Source organism: Scyliorhinus torazame, chromosome 7, assembly GCF_047496885.1.
Source record: "Scyliorhinus torazame isolate Kashiwa2021f chromosome 7, sScyTor2.1, whole genome shotgun sequence".
NCBI classification, from domain to species: domain Eukaryota; kingdom Metazoa; phylum Chordata; class Chondrichthyes; order Carcharhiniformes; family Scyliorhinidae; genus Scyliorhinus; species Scyliorhinus torazame.
Genome location: NC_092713.1, coordinates 38,122,272 through 38,146,699, shown reverse-complemented (window position 1 = coordinate 38,146,699; position 24,428 = coordinate 38,122,272). Strand labels below are relative to the sequence as shown.

At 50.5% G+C, this 24,428-nt stretch overlaps 1 protein-coding gene across 2 annotated transcripts in view; it reads left to right on the top strand.

Annotated features, from left to right (window-relative positions):
- The window catches only part of LOC140426151 (dihydropyrimidine dehydrogenase [NADP(+)]-like), a 1,098,238-nt gene that overhangs the window by 937,437 nt on the left and 136,373 nt on the right, over positions 1-24,428 (top strand). For both annotated transcript variants that reach the window (XM_072510567.1, XM_072510568.1), the window contains one exon: positions 12,837-13,016. In XM_072510567.1, coding sequence (XP_072366668.1) covers positions 12,837-13,016 — 180 coding nt within the window. The remainder of the gene's footprint in view (positions 1-12,836; positions 13,017-24,428) is intronic.

Here is a 24,428-nt window from a genome sequence, read left to right as displayed (position 1 = left end):
TTCCAATTCCTCTACTCTGCAAATGTCAGGCTTTCCTGTTTAAGAGTGGGTCAGGATCACATATAACGTTTCAGTGATTTGAAGGGTTGGACTGAGTTGTCCTCTGTCCAAGCTCTGAACCTCCTGACCCTTTGTAGTTTTTTGCATGATGGCTGAAGAAAACATTTCTCCAAACCACGGTTCAACATCAGTGATGCAGGATCAATTGCACAAAGACGAGAGTTGAATACAACTGAAGCTTTATTACACTAAGATGTGTGGCCTCCTACAGCAGCTGGCGAAATGGCTGCTGTATGGGGAGCACACATATTTATACTCCGCCTACTGGGCGGAGCCAGCGGGCAGGGACTACCCCCGTACGAGTAGTACAGGGCCTTACCATACATCTCCTAATATATACAACAGTGGTGATTACCACAATCAGAAAGAACCAAAACTGCTGCATCTGTGTCAAACTTAAAGGGAGTCTTGGTTCCCTCTACTTGGATATCAGGGGCGCAATTTAACGGGAAAAAAATCAGAGTCCCATTTTGGGCGCGAATAACTGGCTGTTCAGACGCCGAGAACAACCCCGCTATCAAACGGGACTCTTTTTGGCCTCGGCGAGCAACGGCCCTCTGAGGCCATACTTACCTTCATTTCCTGAACTGACAGAGAGATTGGAGCACCATTTATAATTGTCAACCTGATACCTTGACCCCCTCATCGCGGCCTCCAGACCCCCCCCCCCCACCCCCACCCCCACCCCCCAATGCCCCAACTTACTTGTTAGGGGACACTTAAGCCCACTCCCCACCCCAAAAGGGCAAGGCACAACCAGACCCGATCCCTGGCATGGGCAACCATGGATTGCAAGCCTGGCACACTGGCAGTGCCTTGCCAGCCAGGGGGCACTGCCAGGGTGCCTGGGTGGCACTTCCAGGATGCCTGCATGGCAGTGCCAAGGTGCCCAGGTGGCAGCAGGAGTGCCAGGGTACCACGCTAACCAGAGCCCAATTATCCCAGGGGGCCACCAATGGCCTGGGAGACCCCTGCAGGTGCCGTTGTGCCTGGCCCATGTTTATGTGGACCAGTGCTAAAAGGCATCATGGTGCGGTCGCCCAGGCGCAGGAATTAGTGACTGGGCCTTGGGAGGATCCTGCGCAGGCATATGTAATACGTAAATCCGGGGCGGGATTCTGTGATCCTGAGGCCGGAAACGCTGTTGCGTTTCTCGACAGCATCAACACGGCCTCAGGATCAGGAATTCTGGCCCCTACAGGGGATAGCACGGCACTGGAGCGGACCACGCCGCACCAGCTGCTGATCCCGGCGTGAACTGGGCGCCATGGGGCCGGCGCATGCGCAGTGGCACCGGCGACAACGCGCGCATGTGCAGTGGCTCCCTTCAACGCGCCGGCCCCGGAGGAAATTGGGCCCTCAGCCAGAGAGGCCAGCCCGACGATCGGTGGGCCCCGATCGCGGGCCGGGCTACATCCGAGCCCCCCCCCCCCCCCCGGGGTCGGACCCCCCTTCCCCCCCACAGGCCGCTTCCGGACCTTCAACGCCGAGGTCCCACCGGCTGAGAGCAGGTGTGAACGGCGCTGGCGGCACTCGGGTTTTTTACGGTGGCCACTCGCCCATCCCAGACCGAGAATCGGCGGGGGGGAGCCGCGTAGACCTCCGACCAACATCGCGGCAACCGCGCCAGCACCAATGGCACTGATTCTCTGCTCTGCGGAGAATCGCGTCCTCGCGTCGGCGTGGCGCGATTCGCGCCGGTCGCAGGGATTCTCCGGCCCAGGCTGTGAGAATCCCGCCCCTGAATCCCGCGTTCCGAGTCGCCAGGTCGGGCGTGATGAGGCCATTCGATCGCGCGAGCTCCAGTAGTTTCCTCTTGGTTTCTGTATCTCTCCAAGGAAAGACATCTCTAAATCATTGAAATTTTCTATTTTGTGCATCTTGCTTCCATTCAAAGCCTTTTCTTTTTTCCTGTTCTGTCCCAACCTCTTGCCGCAACACCCAGCCTGAAGTGACGCTTCTTTCGGTAAAAATGGCACTTGGCCTCTTTGCGGGACGGTTTTCGCACCGGTGATTTTTCTGGTACACCAATGTTAGTTCGCTGGAGTGTTTGATGGACGCTACCCCAGCCTTCCCTGCTTCGGTACAGCCGCCTCTCCACTTTTAAATGTAACATACTCAGCCGTTTTGGGATATCGTTCTCCCTGTCAGCCAAATCACTGATCGATTTTGCTTCCTGATTGTCTGTTCGGCTAAATTGCCTTTGTTAAAGTTAAATCATTTCTCAACTGCAAGTGGCCAGACAATGCTTCATCCAAGTCTCTGACAACAATTCTATCCCTGATTAGTTCATCTTTTAACCTGCCATATCACAGTTCTCTGCAAGCCTGGACAGATCATTGATAAATGCACCAGTGCCTTCCCCTTGTCATTGGGTGCACTTGATAAATTTAGCCCACTCGACAATGGTATTCTTTCGTAAATTGAAATAGGCATCAAGTGCTTTTATTACTTGGTCGTAGATAGCTTTTCCTTCATCGACCCCTAGGTGGATTGGGGTATCACCTGCACAGCCAGGCGTCCGCCTGGTTGAGACCTGGCGGCACAGTAGCACATGAGCGATACGGCAGCACAGTGGTTAACACTGTTGCTTCACAGCGCCAGGGACCCGGGTTCGATTCCAGGCTTGGGTCACTGTCTGTACATTCTCCCCTCTATGTCTGCGTGGGTTTCTTCCGGGTGCTCCCGTTTCATCCCATTGGACATTCTGAATTCTCCCTCCATGTACCCAATCAGGCGCTGTAGTGTGACAACTAGGGGATTTTCACAGTAACTTCATTGCAGGGGTGGTGGTGGCGTAGTGGTATTGTCACTGGACTAGTAAACAAGAAACCCAGGGTAATGCTCTGGGAGCGTTGGGTTTCGTTCCCGCCACTGCAGATGGCGAAATTTGACTTCAATAAAAATTTTGAATTAAAAGTCTAACCATGAAACCATTATCGGTTGTCATCAAAAACCCATCTGGTTCACTAATGCCCTTTAGGGAAGGAAATCTGCCATCCTTACCTGGTCTGACCTACGTGTGACTCCGGATCCGCAGCAATATGGTTGACTCTTTTCTGCCCTCTCAAGGGCAATTAGGGATGGGTAATAAATACTGGCCCAGCCAGCGACGTCCACATCCCATGAACAAAAGGGGAAAAAGTGCTAATGTCAGCCTCCTTGTGACGGTAATAAAGATTATTATTATTACCTGTTAGCTGAGCACTTTTCCATGCTTGCTCTTTCTTTCGCTGCCACCATATCATATTCTTGGTCTCGTTATGCAAGTACGGGATATTCAGAGTCTGCTGAGGATAGCTGGATTGGAATTTGACTTCAATAAAAATTTTGAAATTATTCCACCAAGTAATTTTGCTCATTCAGAGAGCCATTGCAGACACAATGGGCTGAATGGCCTCCTTCTGTGCTGTAACAATTCTGTGATGCTGTGAGCTACATCTCACCATGAAAGCTGACAAGAGCCAGCAAGACCATGAGACATTGCATCACTTCCTGTGAAGATGTACACTATGTCATTAACCCCTTACCCTCCAGGAATTAACCCCTTACCCTGCAGGAAGTTGGTTGAAGCGAATAGTACGAGTGTATTTAAGGGGAAGCTGTGGAAGGATATGAGGGAGAAGGGAGTAGTAAATGCTTACCATGATAGGTTTAGAGGAGGAAAATGGGAAGAGGTTTGAGTGGAGCATTAACATAGCATGGACTGGTTGGCCTGTTTTTGTGTCATATATCCTATACATTTATATTTCATACTTGTCTGGAAATGCACATTGGGAATCTGTGTGCATTATTCTTCCCAGAAACCACACCCATACCTGCACCTCATCCCCATTCCCACCCTTTTCACAATTTCTGTTAATTAAATTAAAGAATGAAAAACATATACAAATGTAGATAAGCATGACCGTTTCTGATACCCGCTCCCAGTTGGTGAAGTCCACACTGGGGGAGTGCATTTGTAATATCTATCTCAGTAAATATAAGGTGGGAGGGTAAATTTTCCAAGTCGCTTCATTCTGCCAGCATGAATCTTTAACAAATTGAACACAGAAGTTCTTGCACCTCATGCACTATGTGGCTTACTTTGTGGTGAGCAAATCTGTGCCTTTTATTCGCTGCACCGTCAATCAGCAGAGGACGAACTTTTGAAAATCGCGGTGATGGATTCCGCACCGGATTTTGCATTTCCCTCGCCTCCTCCTTCCCTGTGGCGCAGGTGAGCCCGAGTAGAGTGAGTGCATGATGTACCTTGCTGAACGGGCCTGAAGAAGTAGGCTTCCACCTGCAGCAGGCGAAGCATTCGGGGAGCAAAATAGTTTGGGGACTCCCAAGAGCGCGCCACAATTTGAAGGAGAAAGCTGCGCAGAGACGTGGACAGCGAAGGCAGGTGTCATCGCACCTCGGTTGTTCTGTCTGCATTCCTCATTATTCTCAGACCCACCTTGGCAGATGAAACCTGCCAACCAGGGTATCTCAGATGAAACAAAACACTTTCAAACCACCACAGGGAACATATGCTGGACCAGGCAATCTGCTATTGAAAGACACATTAAGCAAATAACAGCTGGAGTCTCGCATTCCTGTGGGATAGGATGCATCAGCTGGATAGATAACAGAACTTTGACTGGGTGGCAATGTTCCCAAAATCACAGGAAATTGTTGACGGCAAGCATGTAACCATCCAGGCTTTTCCTATCAACCCCAAGGGCTGCTTGAACAGAAAGGCCTTTCATTCCATCAGTGCACAGGTTGTGTCAACCCACAGAAACTTAATCATGCAGCTTAATGTCCTTGAAAAATTTATTAAGGCTTCATGAGAGAACCTGGGCCAGGTTTCCAGAGGGTGACGGGATCAGTTACCGGTGCGGGTGGAATTTAAAAATCGTAGTCCTGAAGGTCGTCTCAGGATCGTGATGTGTACGGGTCAGATTTGAATTTTCAAAGCGGGGAGTACAGAACCTGGAAACCCACTTGCCTCTGCTTAATGAGCTTGCTAAGGGGCCTGTCTATTCACAATTGCAATTTTTAATCTTCCATACGATGAATCGATACAGTCTGGTGTACATTAGTGCACAGCTATCAGGTTCACTGAGGGGCCCGTCAGAAACTTTTTCTCCATTTATTTAAAGCTGAACTTCCCTAGACGCCCTAGCACATGCATTGGCGCTTTACTGCAATCTGCTTGGAAACTCGCATTTGCCTGGGCTCTGCTGCTCCATTGGGGAAACTGTTTCCTTATCAGAGCAATGGCAGCCCCAACATGGCTCCTGCCTGCCTTTACCACTGGTGTTAGATATGCAGCTGCTACTCTCTGGAGGCTCTTGGCACCTCTAATTGGGAACCAAATTTAACTCCCAGCAAATTGGGCCATTTAAATCTTAAAAATAGTGGAGATGCAGATGACAGGGGGGGAGAGGGGTTTGGACCCATGATTCATCCGGATGTAGTGTTCCCAACCTCACTTTGAAATTCCACCCCCTTCTGAACCAAACAGATAGACAGGATTTATGATATGGACCAAGGTGCATGGCAGTCGCGTGATTCTGCCACTGATTGCTGTCATGATATTCAAACACACACATCATGATAGACACACCAACAGACAAATCAGAACACACAACACCACAACCAATGACAGAAAGATATAAAAGCACAGACACGACCCCCGGTGGTCAGTATTAGCTGCAGAGGAGGACCAGGACAGATCTACTACACGACACACTCAGGGAGACAGCACGTGCAGAGTATCCAGAACGAACTGTATATAAGAGTTAAAATAAAATAGAGTTGTACCACATACAACTGTGTTGGCTCATCTGTGCACCAGAGCACCCAACACCACATGGTACAGGAGTGGATCGATACCTGCCGGCATACCTCAGTGTACACAGACAACCAGCAGTGCCCAGGCAAAATGATAGAGCTCCCGGTTCCGCAGCCGCTCCAGTGCTACGGCGATCTCCGCGAAAACTGGCGGCGATTCCGGCAAGTGTTCGAATTGTTCCTGGTGGCAGCTGAACTCCAAGACCTGGATGATAGCGAAAAAATTGAATTTCTCCTCACCATCGCCGGTGCAAGGGCAAGAGAAATATTCACAAGGTTCAGGTTCTTCAGGAGGCAGCAAAGGTACGATTACCAGGCAGTCCTGGACAAATTCGCCAAGTACTGTGAGGAAAACGCACTCCAATCGGCAAGTAAAGATAAGAAAAGCTGCAGCACTCACCTCGTGGCCGGGATCCCGGAGCCCGAATTCCCAGAGGCCGAAATCCCGGGCCTGAGAGAGGGCTGGGTCGAGGTCGGCGGCCATCTTGCTAAAGGTATCACGCTAGCACAGTTGCGCGAGCAGTGCGCAGAACCGGAAGTTTCGTTTGCGCATGCGCGGGATGCTGCGCATGCGCAGTCAAGAAAACGGCCATCGGTAAAGGAACAGCGATCTGAGCATGCGCAGTCGCTTCATACGTGCTACATACCGAGCGTCAGGATGTCAGAGGCCCCAGACTGCACCAATTTAAAGGGGAAACGTCCCAAATCCAATTTAAAAGGGAAACGTCCCAAATCAAAAAAACAAAAATCTGTTCAAGCTGTAAAACAACCTTCCCTCACCTGGAATGACAGCACATTGCCGCAAATTGACCCAGGAGATGAATTTGACCTCCGAAGAACCCTCCGACAAGCAGTTACCTACGCACAAGCCGATGATTCCGACCTCGAATACTTCGATGACGATCTTTACAGTGTTTCCGGACCTCGCGAGCCCAATGATAGCTCCGTGGTCCTATACGACTATGACTCGGATGAACCTTTCGTGTTGCACATTGGCGGCCCCCACATTGAATCCGACGCAGATGCGGATTCATTTTTCGGATTTGAGGATCTTCAATCCAGCAGATATGACGTCCCAACTTATCAGTACCGGATGATGCTGCAGCCTGACATTAACAGACAGGGAGCGCTGCAAGCACACGGAGAGCGCCCTGCTGCCACACAGAGTGTGGTCCACGTCCCGCTCAACGTTCCCGACTCTGTGAAAGAAGACATGCAAGACTCCAGAGCGCAGTCCTCGCATGAACCAGAAGTGACTCCAGTGTCACAAGCCTCCACAGCAAGCTCGTGGACAGACTCCACAATTGCAGAAACGCAAGACTCCAGAGCGCAGTCCTTGCACGAACAAGAAGTGACTCCAGTGTCACAAGCCTCCACAGAGAGCTCGTGGACAGCCTCCACGATAGAAGCAACGCAAGACTCCAGAGTGCAGTCCTTGCACGAACAAGAAGTGACTCCAGTGTCACAAGCCTCCACAGAGAGCTCGTGGACAGCCTCCACGATAGAAGCAACGCAGGACTCCAATGTGCAGTCCTTGCAGGAACAAGACCATGAGGGTCTAGCAACCTCTCCTGACCAACCAGCGGCAGACGATGCAAGTCTGCCATGCTCACGTGAACAGCAAGAAGGCTATAACAGCCTACCACGCTCCACTACACAGCAGCATGACCATGACGGTCTCTCATGCTGCAATGAAGGGCACAGCGCTGAAGACTGTTCAAGCCCAACTGAAGACAAGCCAAAGGAATCGCCTCGTCCAAGCCCGAAGAAAAAAGGTTTATGCGCTGACCTTCAGGATCATTATAGCCGAACAGAGATTAATAATGCTGCACGGCCACAGAAGGATGCTGAGGATTTGCTAAAGAAATTAATTGAATGTTTAACTTGCAAGGAGCAGACTGAGAATTGCCAGTGTTTTAGTACGGATCGAAAAAATGGACAAGACATTGATCCTCAGGTAATGGAAATAACACAACCTGAATCATATCTACAGCAGGGACAAATGTCTCCCTTCAACACAACGCCGCAAAGTCCCAACTTCGGAGACCAGCAGTTAGTCAGTAATGACTCTTCAAACCTTGAGGGGAACATTAATTGCATTGAACCTATACACACTCCACTGATAAATGAGCAGAACATTGGAGCAAGAATCCTGAGGACACCGACATCGAGTAGCCAGATAACGAATTTAAAACCCACAGCAGTTTCAAGTGAACCAAGTGTGCTTTCCACTAATGGTGAAGATGCAGATAAGGTCGACCCGATTATCCATTGTACCACACTAACCCCAGTGATTAAGCAGTTATGTATGGGGAGTATAATGTGGGCAATTGAGAACAGTAAAAGAGAGACTGTGACCATGCCAGTCCCAGCAAAATCAGACCCAAAGACCATGAAGGCATGTACATTAGACAAAGATACATATGAGGTACCTGAGAAGAAAAGTGAAACGGAATGTTCTTTGGAAAATAGTACAATGTCGATAGAAACATTGGATCCTATATTCGAGACCATACACATGGGAGAATTTGGGGGTAATAAACAAGGTTCTGCAATGTCTGGGGGAAGATTTAAAATTCCAAAGAAGAAAAGCCCAAATGAAGGACAACGACAAGACAATGACAGTCCACCGACATGGTGTGCACCACCAGATGAAAACTCTGACAATTTACCCAACCCTAGTGAACAGCAAGCTGCTAATGAGGATCTATCCACGGGATGTGAGACGAGTGACGACAGCATCCCACTTCCCATGCAAAAGGTGCAAGGTGACAGACCTCGCCTAGTGCGTACCGAGGCACTCGACGATCACGGTGGGACCACTGACGACTGCGGTGGCGGCGCACCGCTTCCACCCTCGATGGCTCGAGCCTCTCCACTGGTTGGTGCATTCCTGCATGTTCCGACTCCAGAAGTGCAGCTTCAGGGAATCTCGGCTGCCTCCAGTGAACCTGTTGGGACTCCGGACGGGGGGCATCGACGGAAGGCAGACCGGACTCCAGATGGGGAGCAGCCAAGCGCCGACTCTGATTCGCGCACGCCAGACCTTGCTCCGGACGGGCGGTGTCGCGGCCTCGGTGATGGCACGCTCAGGGTGACGGCGGATGCCACGGCGACAGGGAATGGATCGCGTGGCAGTCCCACTGGGTCGGCAGTGGCAACCAGCACCGGCGGTCCAAGATGGACACACCAATTCGCGCCATCGCCAGACGTTGATGCGAGCAACAATTCTCTCTCCAAGGCGACATGCTTCGACGTTTCTCTGCGGAGTCGCCCTTCCGGCACAGCAGGTGGCCGGAACCAGCGTGCACGGTCTCGGCCAACTTCCACATCTGGCACAGTCATCGCCTTGCATGATATTAGTGATGGTGCTACTTCGATGGCAACGACCCATCGGCTACAAGATGCCGTCCACCACAAACATAAAAAGAAAAAAGACTCCACCTTGTTCCTGGCATGCAGGGCGGATGGATTGGTGCGTAGGCGCAATCAGCGAGCTTTGCGCCGCCTTCCACGCTCGCAACTGAACCGTACGCACACGCCGGATCCTCCACTGGTTCCCAAGGATGACTTTGTGGAGATGCCACGGATCATGCCCCTTCCATCGCCACCAGAACCAAACCACAGCCAAGGCAACACCAACAAAGATGTTGAATGTTATATTTGCACGAATGAAAAACCAAGCACTGCACGAAGTACAACAAATGGTAAAGTAGAGACTTCGGCAACAGCATCACCTCCAACAGTCCAAGGTGAATCAGTGTGACCCCAAATCTCCACAGCTGAACCGGCTTGAGGACCAGCCCATTCTTGAGGCGGTCACCCATTAGACTGGACTTATAACGCTGTTCATACGTTCAAAAAGTCAAACACTTCTGTATTATAACCTGTTGTTGTTTATTGTTCCAGATATCGTCTGACCGGACCACTGTTCAAGTTTTTTTTTTTCTCTCGCATCCATGTTTTGTTATGGTACAACCTTGTTAGTGTGACGCACCCGACATCGCCCCATGTAAATAGTTACGTCATATACACACGCTGTACACAACACACACACACACTCTTAGATGCACTCACGACACAATTATATTTATAACCACGTAGGCACATATCTTTGTAAAAAGGGGGGATGTCATGATATTCAAACACACACATCATGATAGACACACCAACAGACAAATCAGAACACACAACACCACAACCAATGACAGAAAGATATAAAAGCACAGACACGACCCCCGGTGGTCAGTATTAGCTGTAGAGGAAGACCAGGACAGACCTGCCACCAGACACACTCAGGGAGACAGCACGTGCAGAGTATCCAGAACGAACTGTATATAAGAGTTAAAATAAAATAGAGTTGTACCACATACAACTGTGTTGGCTCATCTGTGCACCAGAGCACCCAACACCACAATTGCTACTGGCCTGGATTCTCCACCACCCACCCCTGGTAGCAGAGTCCCCAATACGGCAGAGAATTGGGCGTCTGGGAAAAATCAGGATCGGCACCAGGTGCCGGCGGGCGCCAGTCCATTTAGAAACATGGAAAATAAGAGAAGGAGGATTTGACCCTTCGAGCCTGCTCCCCCATTCATTATGTTCATGGCTGATCATCCAACTCAATTTCCTAATCCCGCTTTCCCTCCATATCCTTTGATCGCCTTTCGCCTAAGTGCGATGTCTAACTGCTTCTTTAAAACAGGCAATGTTTAGTCCTCAACTACTTTCTGTGGAAACGAATTTCACAGGCCAACCACTCTTTTGGTGAAGAAATCTCTCCTCACCTCCGTCCTAAATGGTCTACGCTCGTATCCTCAGGCTGTGACACCTGGGTCTGGGCATCAGGAACATCCTTTGCGACGCTCCAGTCCCTTGTTGGCAGCAGGATCGGGTTCATGCCCGCACACCAGTGGGAAGATGCAAATGTGTTCTAATGAAGTATTTGCATCCACTTTGCAGACGGGCAGCAGGGACTCTGGGCCAGGATCAAGTGGGTGGGGTATTCACTACAAGTATTACCAAACGTGTACCTGATGTTGTGGACCTCGCGGTGGGCTGAGAGGAAAACTCCTTCAGGGAGTTGACCCCAAAGTCCATCCGAGGGTCACCCCCCCCCCTCCACAATGCACCCCCCCCCCCTCCACAATGCACAATGTGCCCACCACTCCCCTACCAGATGTCCCCCCACCACCCTAAGACCCCCTCAAACAGGACACCCCCCAGAGACCCTTTAAATAGAGAGACACCCCCCCCCCCCCCCCACAGAGACCCTCTGACTAAAAGGACCGCACAGAGACCGCTTAACTAAAGGGCCACAGAGATGAACGGCTGCAATGGCATCCATCACTGCTCATGCGGAGGGTTTCCCTTCCATACGGTGGCACAGTGCTTAGCACTGCTGCCTCACAGCGCCAGGGTCACAGGTTCAATTGCAGCCTTGGGTGACTGTGTGGAGTTTGCACTTTCGCTCCGGGTGCACTGGTTTCCTCCCACAGTCCAAAGCTGTGCCGGTTAGATGGATTGGCCATGCTAAATCACCCTTAGTGTCTAAAGATGTGCAGGTTAGGTGCGGTTATGTGGATAGGGCAGGGGAGTGGACCTAGCTGGGGTGCTCTTTCACATTGTAGGTGCTGACTTGATGGGCCAAATGGTCTCTTTCTGCACTGTAGGGATTCCATGATACTTAGCTAATCGGCTAATCGGGTCTCTTTATTTGTAGGGCTCAATGAAAGCAACCAAGAGGCCTCAAAGTTGCGTGGCTGCCTGCCTGCCTCAACGGCCCCCATCTCTCTGATTCGGCCTTCAGCCTTGGGAACCCACCCATCATGCTTAATAGGATGGTCGACGCAGGGAGGGTAGTTAGGAGAGCACCTTCCAGAAAGTTTCACTGATGGGGGCACTGATAACATCAGTGAACTGGGTCAGCATGCCCAGCCAAAGGAATTCTAAATCCCTGCAGATGATAATGAATCTGTACAAGATGCGGGCACAGACGCAACTGGAATACTATGTTAAATGCTGGTCACTTAATGATAGCAAGGATACTATAGAGGCATGGGTTGTTTAGTATGCCAAGACTGAGATAGACAGATTTTTAATCAGTAAAGGAATCAAAGATTACAGGGATAAGGCGGGGTGTTGGGGATTATCATAACAGATCAGTCATGATCTCATGGAATGGCAGAGTGGACTCGATGGGCCGAATGGCTCCTATGTCTTATCTTCTTATGGATACCTAGGTATTGGAAGCAATGCAGAAAAAGGTGATTAAAACAAATCGTTTAATGCGTCTGAAGTATGAGGAGAGTTTGTAAAGCCTGACATTGTTTGGTTTGCGGATAAGAAGGCTCAGGGGAGAGATGGTTCAAATAATCAGGGTTCTTACATAAATTGAATAATTTGCATGATATTGGCCCACATTCTGGAAGCCATTAGGAGGGAGGAAAGCACAGGTGAGATTTAACTATTTTGCCCTGAGGGCGGTGAAATAAAACGCCTCGGTAGTTAAAGGAGGCAGAGAATGTGGAAAAATTAAGGAGGAATTGGATAAGAATACACAACTGAGAGGCATTCGTTTTTTGAACAGGTCGGGTGAACTGTGGAATGTTTTCTAGTCCTGTACTTTCCTGTGACTTCCTCGATTATTTCAGCGCATTTTTGTAAGTGGCGATAATGCATTTAAAGCACGTCAGCGTACTATTTCATAAAGCTGCATTTACGAATGACACACTACAAATGGATTTTAACAGGACATGACTTGAGCAAATCTGCAGGATAGAAGCAAAGGTTTGGTTCATCATTTAGCATCCTTAATAAGGATCTTTCTCCCTGCCACCCCCCCCCCCCCCCAGCAACTTCAACAGCCAGAATTATGTGTCTGAAAATACACATCATAAACAAATAAAAGTAACTGTATACACAACATTAAATAACCTGTGTTCTTCCAGGTGTGCAGTGCTGTTCAGAATCAGGACTTCACTTTGATTGATGACTACTGCACTGGATTGAAAGCGCTGTTGTATTTAAAAAGCATTGAGGAGCTGCAAAACTGGGATGGACAGAGCCCACCCACGACGTCTCACCAGAAGGGAAAGCCTGTGCGTAGAATTGCTGGTATAACTGGTCAGGTATGATCTTTAATCGGCCTTTTTTCCTTTCTCGCGTTTTCTCTTTCTCCCTGACTCCGCCTTTTTGTTTTAATCTTAATTTAAGAGTGTTATAAATTAACTGGATTTTTATACGTAGGCCTGTGATGCAGAGGGAAGATAGTTATAACATCCTCAGGAGTCCCGAGAAGGTTAATCAAAGGAGGTTTATTCAGGCTAACAAAAGTAAAGGCCACAATGCGGCATTCGGCACCTAAGTCCCAGCCGGGACTAGCGATCATGCCGGTCCCTATCCGGGCGGCTTTTAAGTACCTGGTTCACGAGTTTCAGCTCCTAGGCCTTTCCCCTTCTGCGGGGGAGCTTGTATTATTCCATAAGCCCCATGGGGAGATCAATTGGTCATCCCCGTGGGTCTCGTGAAGGTTTTACAATAATGTAAAAGGATACGCCATTACTACAGGGACCAAGATGATGCACATGTTCTAATTCGCTACTGGTTCACTTCCAGATTTCCTGTGCGCATGTGTTAACTGTAATTATTTAGGGTTTTGACAAGGCTTTCAGCCTTATTATTGTACTATCATATTCATATCTGCATTTTAAAGAGCAATTAACTTTCAGCCTTCATATTATATTTTTTTTACAAATTTAGAGTACCCAATTATTTTTTTTCCAATTAAGGGGCAATTTAGCGTGGTCAATCCACCGAGCTTGCACATCTTTGGGTTGTGGGGGTGAAACCCACGCAGACACAGGGAGAATGTGCAAACTCCACACGGACAGTGACCCAGGGCCGGGATTCAGCGCCGTAGGCAGAAGTGCGAACCACTGTGCCACCGTGGCACCCTAGCCTTCATATTAGAATAATTTAATATTTATTGACTTGCTTTAACAATTGTGAAGAATATGGGCCAGGAGGGGGATCATGCCATGCCGCCCCGACGCCGGCTTCCCCATTCTCCGGCGTCGATTCTTGGGCGCCCGCAGGATTCCCGCCGCACCGGTTGGGGATCGTTGACAGCGGCCTCCCCGGCGATTTTGCGGGCCCCGATGGGCCGAGTGGCCAACGAGTTCGGCCAAGTCCCGCCGGCGTGGGTTACTCAGGTCCCACACAGCGGGACTTGGAAGGTGAGTCTGCGGGGGCCGTCCTGGGGTGGGGGGGGGGGGGTGGGGGGGGGGGGGGGTCCGTCCCCGGTGGGGGGCCCCCACAGTGGTCTGGCCCGCGATCAAGGCCTAACAATTGGCGGGCGGGCTGGTTCCGTGGGGGCCTATTTTACTCTGTGCCGGGCCCCTGTCGGGCTCTGCCATATTGCCCGGGGGCCGGCGCGAAGAAGGGAACCCCCGCGCATGCGCAGAAATACGCCGGCCGTAGCATGTATGTGTGGAAATATGCCGGCCTTTCCGCGCATGCGCGGGCCGTTCCGCGCTGGCTGGAGCTGCGGGGACCACTCCGGCGCCAACCTAGCCCCCTAGGAAGGGGAGCATTCCCCATTATCGGGGACCGTTGACGCCGGAGTGAATGGCGCCGCTTTTCACACCTGCGTGGGGACATAGTCTCATTATTATAGAATCCCACCCATAACAACCAATATGACCATTCCATCGAATTCTATTTTTGATACAGCAGTTAAGAAGATTGTGAATAAATTAATAAAATGAAGCAGAAAGGAATGTTACTAACTGCTGCACTAAAAACTCAGTATTCATTGGAGTTTCAACCGTAGAATGGATACAGCATAGAATACCACACAAAGAGGCCATTCAACCCCTCATGACACTAGTCATTCAGTTGGGTTTTAGCAGCAATCTGCCACATTTTACGGTTATTGTTTCTGGTACCGACCCCCCTAGAAAAGTATCAGATTTATTGAATTCAGTTTCCCAGCTTGCTCCGGTGAGATTGAAATTAATGACCTCTGGTTTGCTGGTCCAATGCCATATCCCACTACTCTCAGCTGCAGAGTGGAGCTCGCCAAAGGACCTCATGAAATTTTGAAATATCTATGATTCTGTGATGGACCCCATTAAAGTGATTTAAGAGGGTTACAGTAACATACATTTCTGGGCTAAGAATATTACTTTGTCTTTACGGGTAGCTGGCGAGCCTTCGTTCAGTGTTTCCTTCTTCCTGATGGCTTTAAGGAAAACATAATCAAATGGTCTATAATTCGATAATTAGAATTTGGTCTAAAATTACTTCTGTTCTCGCCTAAACCACAGCTCCATCTTCTAGTCATGACTTGGCCAGCCTGAAACTCAAATTTAGACCATTTTAATGATGTGCAAAGTGCCACCAATGCACTTGACTTACCGAACCTCACACAGCCTGCCATTAAATTGTCAATAACGTTGCACACTGAACCTTTTACCCTTAATCTCTTACGGTGGAAGCAATTAGAGGATACTCCCAGTCAGCCATAATTAATTATATTATTTTTGATGTTTACATTTATTTTTAATTTACAGAAAAATAAGTTGCAAATGTAGTCCCAATATGGTTTGGCCATTGCTTTGCCTGAGTTAAAACATATAAATCGGTCTTAAAAACACATCACGCATGACAACACAAAATATGAATGACTGTCTCAGGAGTGCAAGATTTACCAATCGACACAAAGAGAATTATAATTGATTTGTCTGAGGTAACGTCTCTTTCTTGATTCAGCGTCTATTTTTTATTGCAATGGAATAAATGGTTATTTGTTGCAGGTATTTCACATTTGAACAGCATAAGCTTGAATGTCTAGTCGTCGCCCTGCCTTGTCTCATTCTTCCAGAAACCATTTATTAGCAGCTCACTGATATTACTCCAGAGATTTGTTTGCAATTAATGTCCTAGAATGATTCTTCTGGCATTTGCCTGGAACACCAGCCCTGTGTGTTTCAACAAAAGGCTTCAGCCAACATCACAGATGAGCTGTAGATGAAACATTCTGTTCACAAACTGCCAGAGACACGCAGTGGATTTTCTGGGATACGGCTCGAACTGAATCAGTGCGTTCAGATTGCAGCCAGTAATGAATCTCGTAAAGATAATAATTATCAGTTAACAACATTCTTTTCAAATGTTATTGAATGTTGCTCACAAATAGAATCAAGCTCATTTTGAGATACATCGGGGGCTTGACTTGGAAGTGCCTGCATTAGGACTAATGTAACCAATAATCTGTATGGATTTGGATGCCAGGGTTCAATGTTATTGTGAAATAAAAACAGAAAATGCTGGAAATGCTCAGCAAGTCTGTGTAGAGAGAAACCGAGTTATTGTTTTGAGTCAAATGTGACATCTTCAAAATTAACTGCTCTGGACTTAGAACCTCAGAGTAAGGGTTCATCTGTTAAGACAGAGATGAGGAAGAATTTCTTCTCTCAGAGGGTAGCGATTCTATGGAATTCTTCACCTGGAAACCAGGGGCTGGTTTAGCACAGTGGGCTAAACAGCTGGCTTGTAATGCAGAACAATGCCAGCAGTGCGGGTTCAATTCCCGTACCAGCCTTCCCGAACAGGCGCCGGAATGTGGCAATTAGGGGCTTTTCACAGTAACTTCATTGAAGCCTACTCATGACAATAAGCAATTATTATTATTATTGCAGAGGGCTGTAGAGGTCGAGTCATTAAGTATGTTCAAGGCTATGATAGACAGATTTTTAATCAGTAAGGGAATCAAGAGTTATGGGGATAAGGCAGGAAAGTGGAGTTGGGCATTAACATATCAGACCAGTCATGATCTCATTGATTTGCGGAGAAGACTCGATGGGCCGAATGGCTTCTGCCCCTACATCTTATGGTCTTCAGATCGCAGCCATGCCAAAATTGCGGCATTCCTCCAATTCTGGTCTTTTGTGTGTGCTTGAATTTCCCTCAGTCCCCTATTAGCAGCTGTGCCTTCAGTTGCCAACGGCCCTAAGCTCTGGAATCCTCTGCCTTAAACCTCTTCACCTCTCCACTTCCCTATCCCTTTGATATTATCATTACAACCTACATCTTTGATAACCTGATATTCCCTCTTGTGGCTCAGTGGAAACTTTTGCCAAATAAGATTTCTGTGAAGGAGCCTGTGATGCTTTACTACATTAAGGATGCTACATAAATGCAAGCTGTTTTTATGTCAGAGGAACATTCTTGATAATTTTATATGTTTTTAATTGGACCATCAAGAATATACATCATTCAAAGGTATATTTCCATGGGTATATTTTCCAAGGCATTGCATGCCTTGATTTGGACAAAGGAATTGCATGCGATATCACCAAATGTCCAGACGACACTAAGCTGGGTGGCAGTGTGTGCTGTGAGGAGGATGCAAAGAGGCTGCAGAGTGATTTGGACAGGCTGGCTGAGTGGGCAAATACTTGGCAAATGGAATATAATGTGGCAAAATGTGAGGTTATCCACTTTGGTGGCAAAAACAGGAAGGCAGATTATTATCTGAATGGTGGCGGTTTAGGAAAAGGGGAAGTGCAACGAGACCTGGGTGTCATGGTGGAACAGTCGCTGAAGATTGGCATGCAGGTGCAGCAGGCGGTGAGGAAAGCAAATGACACGTTGGTCTTCATAGCGAGAAGATTTGAGTATAGGAGTAGGGATGACTTGCTACAGTTATACAGGGCCTTGGTGAGGCCACACCTTGAGTATTGTGTGCAGTTTTGGTCTCCTAGTTTGAGGAAGGACATTCTTGCTATTGAAGGTGTCCAGCGATGGTTCACCAGACTAATTCCCGGGATGGCGGGACTGACATATGAAGAAAGACTGGATCGACTGGGCTTGTACTCACTGGAGTTTAGAAGAATAAGACGGAATCTCATCGAGACGTATAAAATCCTGATGGGGCTGGACAGGCTAGATGGGGGAAGAATGTTCCCAATGTTGGGGACATCAAGAACCAGGGTTTACAGCCTAAGAATAAGGAGTAAGCCATTCAGGACTGAGATGAGGAAGAACTTCTTCTCTCAGAGTTGTGAACTTGTGGAAAGCTGATGTGGGCAGTTCGTTGGCTATGTTCAAGAGGAGGTTGGACGTGACCCTTTCAGCTAAAGGTATTAAGGGGTATGGAGAGAAAGCAGGAGTGGGATACTGAATTTGCATGATCAGCCATGATCATATTGAATGGTGGTGCAGGCTCGAATAGCTGAAGGGCCTAACACTGCACCTATTTTCTATGTTTCTATCTTTCTATGCATAGATGTACATCCATATATATTTATAAAGCTATTGTACGTTTGAATTGCACAGAGCTTGTGCAGAGGATGAATTGATGCATCATCAAGGTTTTTTGACAAATAACATTGCACTTTTTACTCAAGGTATTCCAGTAATGGCTGCAAGTGGAACACAAAGGGGAGTGATGAACATTGTTGAGAACCAATGTGCTTCCGGGTTGCGGCGATGCGGAGCTAAGCCGCGCATCCGGACTTTCGGGCCCGCTAACGGAGCCCCAACGGCATTTTTTTGAAAACCAACCCGTGGGGAAGGAAGGAGAAAGGTCCCCAACCAACCTGTATGGATCGGACCCGCAGCGAAACGGCAAAAAAAACGGCCCTGGGGCAGCGAGAGAAGAAGGGGAAAAAAAACGAAATGGCAGCGCCAACAGACAAGAGATGCAGGAGTTCATCAAGCGCTGCTTTGAGGAGATGCGCAAGGAGATGGTTGCGCCTCTGCTGGCGATAATTGAAGGACTTGGAGCAACCCAGAAAGCCCAAGAGGTGAAGATCCAGGAGATCCAGGAAAACGTGAACGTGAACGACGATGAGCTCGTGGGCCTGGCGGAGAGAGTGGAGCGGCACGAGGCGCTGCACAAGACGTGGGCGGGAAGACTCAAAGACCTGGAGAACAGGTCGAGGAGAAACAACTTGAGGATCCTGGGACTCCCAGAAGGAGTGGAGGGGGCCGATGCCGCGGCATATGTGGGCACAATGATCGGGACGCTGATGGGTGTGGAGGCCCCCCCGGGATTGCTGGAGCTGGATGGGGTGCACCGAGTCCTTGCGAGGAACCCCAAGGCAAATGAGCCACCAAGGGCGATGGTGGTGAGATTTCACCGGTTTACGGACAGAGAGAGGGTCCTGAAATGGGCCAAGAGGGAACGGAGCAGCAAGTGGGACAATGCAGAGATTAGAATATACCGGGATTGGAGCGCGGAGGTCGCTAAGCGGAGAGCGGGTTTCAACCGGGCCAAAGCGGTGCTGCATCGGAAAGGGGTGAAATTTGGAATGTTGCAGCAGCGCGACTGTGGGTTACACATAATGGCCAACACCTCTACTTCGAAACGCCCGAAGAGGCGTGGACCTTTATATTAACTGAAAAGCTGGACTCTAATTGAGGGTTTGTGTGGGAGGGGGGTGTTTGAGGGTTGAAGTATGATGGTTGTTGTACATAGGGGGTCAATCACGCACAGGGAATGTTATATGGGCTGGAGGAGAGAGACAAGGTCACGACAGGAGGCGCCATGGGGGGAGGGGCAGGCTTTGGAAAGCGCGTGGTTTTCTTTCCCACGCGTGGCAAGAGGCGGGAAGGAGAACGAAGGAATGTATATTGATTGGGAGAATCCCACACGGGGGGGGGGGGGGGGTCAAAGGGATGGCGGGGGAAGCCGGGGTCAGTTGTGTCAGCTGACTTACGGGAGGGATATGGGGGTAGCAAAAAAGCTAGACGGGGATCTAGCGAGGGGGAGGGGAGGGGGGGAAGGGGGGGAGAGGAGGGAGGGGGGAAAGGGTTGCTGCTGCACTGGCCGAAAGAGAACGGGACACAGAAGAGGTGGCTGGGACGGGGGTCCCCCGGCTGGGGGACTGGAGAGGGAGGGAGACGCGGACAAGGGACTGGCCCAGAAAAGGAGATGGCTAGTCGGCGGGGGGGGGGGGGCAAGACTATCGTAGCGGATAATGGAGGGAGATATGTGATGGTGAGTGGTAGGTTGCAAGGGACGAGGGTGGTGTTGGTAAATGTATACGCCCCGAACTGGGATGATGCTGGATTTATGAAGCGTATGTTGGGGCACATTCCGGACCTGGAGGTAGGAGGACTGATAATGGGAGGGGACTTTAATACAGTGCTGGACTCAGTACTGGACCGCTCCAGATCAAGGACGGGAAGGAGGCCGGCGGCGGCCAAGGTGCTCAGGGGTTTTATGGATCAGATGGGGGGAGTGGACACATGGAGGTTTGCAAGACCGCAGGCCAGGGAATTTTCTTTTTTCTCCCACGTACATAAGGTTTACTCCCGGATAGATTTCTTTGTTCCGGGTAGGGCGTTTATTCCGAGAGTGGAGGGGACGGAGTATTCGGCCATAGCCGTGTCGGACCATGCCCCGCACTGGGTGGAAATGGGGCTGGGAGAGGAGAGGGACCAACGCCCGCTGTGGCGGTTGGACGTGGGACTGCTGGCTGATGAGGTGGTGTGTGGGAAGGTGAGGGGGTGCATTGAAAGGTACTTGGAGGCCAACGACAACGGGGAGGTGCGAGTGGGGGTGGTATGGGAGGCATTGAAGGCGGTGGTCAGGGGAGAGCTGATCTCCATTAGGGCTCATAGGGAGAAGACAGAGGGCATGGAAAGGGAGAGGTTCGTGGGGGAGATCTTGCAAGTGGACAGGAGATACGCAGAGGCCCCGGAGGAAAGAGTACTCAGGGAACGGCGGCGGCTCCAGACGGAATTTGACCTACTGACCACGGGCAAGGCGGAGGCACAGTGGAGGAAGGCGCAGGGGGCGACCTATGAGTATGGGGAAAAGGCTAGTTGGATGCTGGCGCACCAGCTCCGTAAGAGGGCGGCAGCGAGGGAAATAGGGGGAATCAAAGATGGAAGGGGAGCCACGGTTCGAAGTGCCACGAAAATAAATAAGGTATTCAAGGCCTTCTATGAAGAGCTGTACAGGTCCCAGCCCCCAGGGGGGGAAGGGGGTTGAGGTGATTTCTGGACCAGCTGGGGTTTCTGACGGTGGAGGAGCAGGAGGTGGTTGGTTTGGGAGCACCAATTGGGTTGGAGGAGCTGAGTAAGGGCTTGGGGAGCATGCAGGCGGGGAAGGCCCCGGGGCCGGACGGGTTCCCGGTGGAGTTCTATAGAAAATATGTGGGCCTGCTGGCCCCGCTGCTAGTGAGGACCTTTAACGAGGCAAGAGAGGAGGGAACCCTGCCCCAGACAATGTTGGAGGCGACAATCTCCTTGATTCTTAAGCGAGACAAGGATCCACTGCAATGTGGATCGTACAGGCCGATATCGCTCCTCAATGTGGACGCTAAGTTATTGGCAAACGTGCTGGCCACGAGGATTGAGGACTGTGTCCCGGGTGTGATTCATGAGGACCAGACGGGATTTGTAAAGGGCAGGCAGTTAAATACCAATGTGCGGCGGCTCTTAAACGTGATAATGATGATATCGGAGGAGGGAGAGGCGGAGATAGTGGCAGCTATGGACGCGGAAAAAGCCTTTGACCGAGTAGAGTGGGAGTACCTCTGGGAGGTATTGCGCAGGTTTGGGTTTGGGGTAGGGTTTATTAGATGGGTTAAGCTCCTTTATAGCGCCCCGGTGGCGAGTGTAGTGACGAACCGGCGGAGGTCGGAGTACTTTCGGCTGTGCCGAGGGACAAGGCAAGGGTGCCCCCTGTCCCCCCTGTTGTTTGCACTGGCGATCGAACCCTTGGCCATATCACTTAGGGAGTCCAAGAAATGGAGGGGAATAGTCCGCGGGGGAGAGGAGCATCAGGTATCGCTATACGCGGATGACCTGCTGCTATACGTGGCGGACCCAATAGAGGGGATGGTGGAGGTCATGCAGACTCTGAAGGAGTTTGGGGAGTTCTCGGGCTACAAGCTTAATGTAGGGAAGAGTGAGCTTTTTGTATTACAGGCAGGGGACCAAGAAAGAGGGATAGGGGACCTACCGCTGAGGAGGGCGGAGAGGAGTTTTCGGTATCTGGGGATACAGGTGGCCAGAAGTTGGGGGGCCCTACATAAACTGAATTTGACGAGGTTGGTGGAGCAAATGGAGGAGGATTTTAAAAGATGGGACATGCTCCCGCTCTCGCTGGCGGGTAGGGTGCAGTCGGTCAAATGGTGGTCCTTCCGAGGTTTTTGTTCGTGTTTCAGTGCCTCCCCATCGTGATCACCAAGGGCTTTTTCAAGAAAGTAGGTAGGAGTATTATGGGGTATGTGTGGGCAAATAAGACACCGAGGGTTAGAAGAGGGATCTTGGAACGCAACAGGGACCGAGGAGGGTTGGCTTTGCCAAACCTAGAGAGTTACTACTGGGCAGCAAACGTGGCGATGATCCGCAAGTGGGTCATGGAGGGCGAGGGGACGGCATGGAAGAGGATGGAGATGGCGTCCTGTAAAGGAACGAGCCTGGGGGCGTTGGTAACTGCACCGCTGCCGCTCTCGCCGACAAAACACACCACAAGCCCGGTGGTAGCGGCAATGCTAAGGATCTGGGGCCAGTGGAGAAGGCACAGGAGTGCAATGGGAGCATCGGTGTGGTCCCCGATCAGGGGTAACCACCGGTTTGTCCCGGGGAAGATGGACGGGGGGGTCCAAGGCTGGCATCGGGCGGGGATTAGAAGAATGGGGGACCTGTTCATTGACGGGACATTTGCGAGCCTAGGGGCACTGGAGGAGAAATTTGAGTTACCCCCGGGAAACGCATTTAGATATATGCAGGTGAGGGCTTTTGTGAGGCAACAGGTGAGGGAATTTCCGTTGCTCCCGGCACAAGAAGTTCAAGATAGGATGATCTCGGGGGTATGGGTCGGGGAGGGCAAGGTGTCGGAAATATACCAAGAGATGAAAGCAGAGGGGGAAGCGCTAGTAGAAGAATTGAAAGGTAAATGGGAGGAGGAGTTGGGGGAGGAGATTGAGGAAGGGCTATGGGCCGACGCCCTGGGCAGGGTTAATACCTCCTCCTCGTGTACCAGGCTCAGTCTGATACAATTTAAGGTGGTTCACAGAGCGCATTTGACGAGGGCGAGGCTGAGTAGATTCTTTGGAGTAGAGGATAGATGTGAAAGATGTTCAGGGAGCCCGGCGAACCATGTCCATATGTTTTGGTCATGCCCGGCATTGGAGGGGTTCTGGAGAGGCGTGGCGGGAGTAATATCCCAGGTGGTGAAAGTCCGGGTCAAGCCAAGCTGGGGGCTAGCAATATTTGGATTAGTGGATGAGCCGGGAGTACAGGAGGCGAAAGAGGCCGGAATTCTGGCCTTTGCGTCCCTAGTAGCCCGGCGAAGGGTCTTGCTATTGTGGAAGGAGGCGAAGCCCCCTAGCCTGGAGGCCTGGATAAACGACATGGCGGGGTTCATAAAATTGGAGAGAATTAAGTTCGCTTTGAGAGGGTCTGCACAAGGGTTCTACAGGCGGTGGCAACCGTTCCTAGAATACCTCGCGGATCGTTAGAGGAAGGTCGGTCAGCAGCAGCAGCAACCCTGGGGGGGTGGAGGGGGTGGGGGGGTGGGGTGGGGGGGAGGGGAGGGGGGAACGAGAGATTGCTGGAGGGGACGGATGAGCGGGGGATAACATGGAGGGTGGGAGAAACTGGCACGAATGGGCGAGAGCCAGTGTATAAAGCTATGTAAGTAATCCATCTTGCCATGTATATATCTTGCTCAGGGAGAATTTGCGTTATTTTGTTACGGGGTGGGGGGGGGTTATTATTTGTAAGGGGAAAAAATTGTGTTGTTAAAAAACCTTAATAAAAATATTATATATTTTTTAAAACCATTGTTGAGAACCAGCACAGCAAAAATAAACTTAGCAGGATGCAGTTGAGAATGATTGAATATTGACTATCAGCTTTCATTCATCCATAAGACAATTGTGATGTATAATGTATTTGGTTCTCCTTTAAACATCCTCACAAGCTTTCTGTTAGCAAAATATTTTGCATTCAAGTAAGCAATGCATAAAGTTATGAAACGGTATTGTTGTCTGAACAGAAGCGGGATTCTCCCATCGGGCGGCTAAGTGTCGACGCTGGCGTAAAAACGGGAGTGTTTTACTCCAGCGGTGGTGCCCGTTCCAGGACCCACAGGGGGCTAGCATGGCGCTGGAGTGGGCCACGCCGCCCCAGCTGCCGATCCCAGCGCGAACCCGGCGCCACGGGGCCCGCGCCTGCGCAGTTGGGCAGGCGCCAACTAGCGCATGCGCAGTGGTCTTCTTCCCTGTGCCGGCCCTGACGCCAATTGGCGAGGGCTACAGGAGCCGGCGCAGAGGAAAGGAGGCCCCCAAGCAGAGAGGCCGGCCCGCCGATCGGTGGGCCCCGATCGTGGGCCAGGCCACTACGGAGGCCCCCCTCCCCCCCCCCTACAGGCTGCCACCGGACCCTTCAACGCCAAGGTCCCGTCAGCTCAGAGGATGTTAGAATGGCACCGGCGGGATTCAGCTTTTTGTTGACGGCCGTTCGGCCCATGCGGGCTGGAGAATCGGCGCGCCGGCCCGTCGCCGCATACCCCG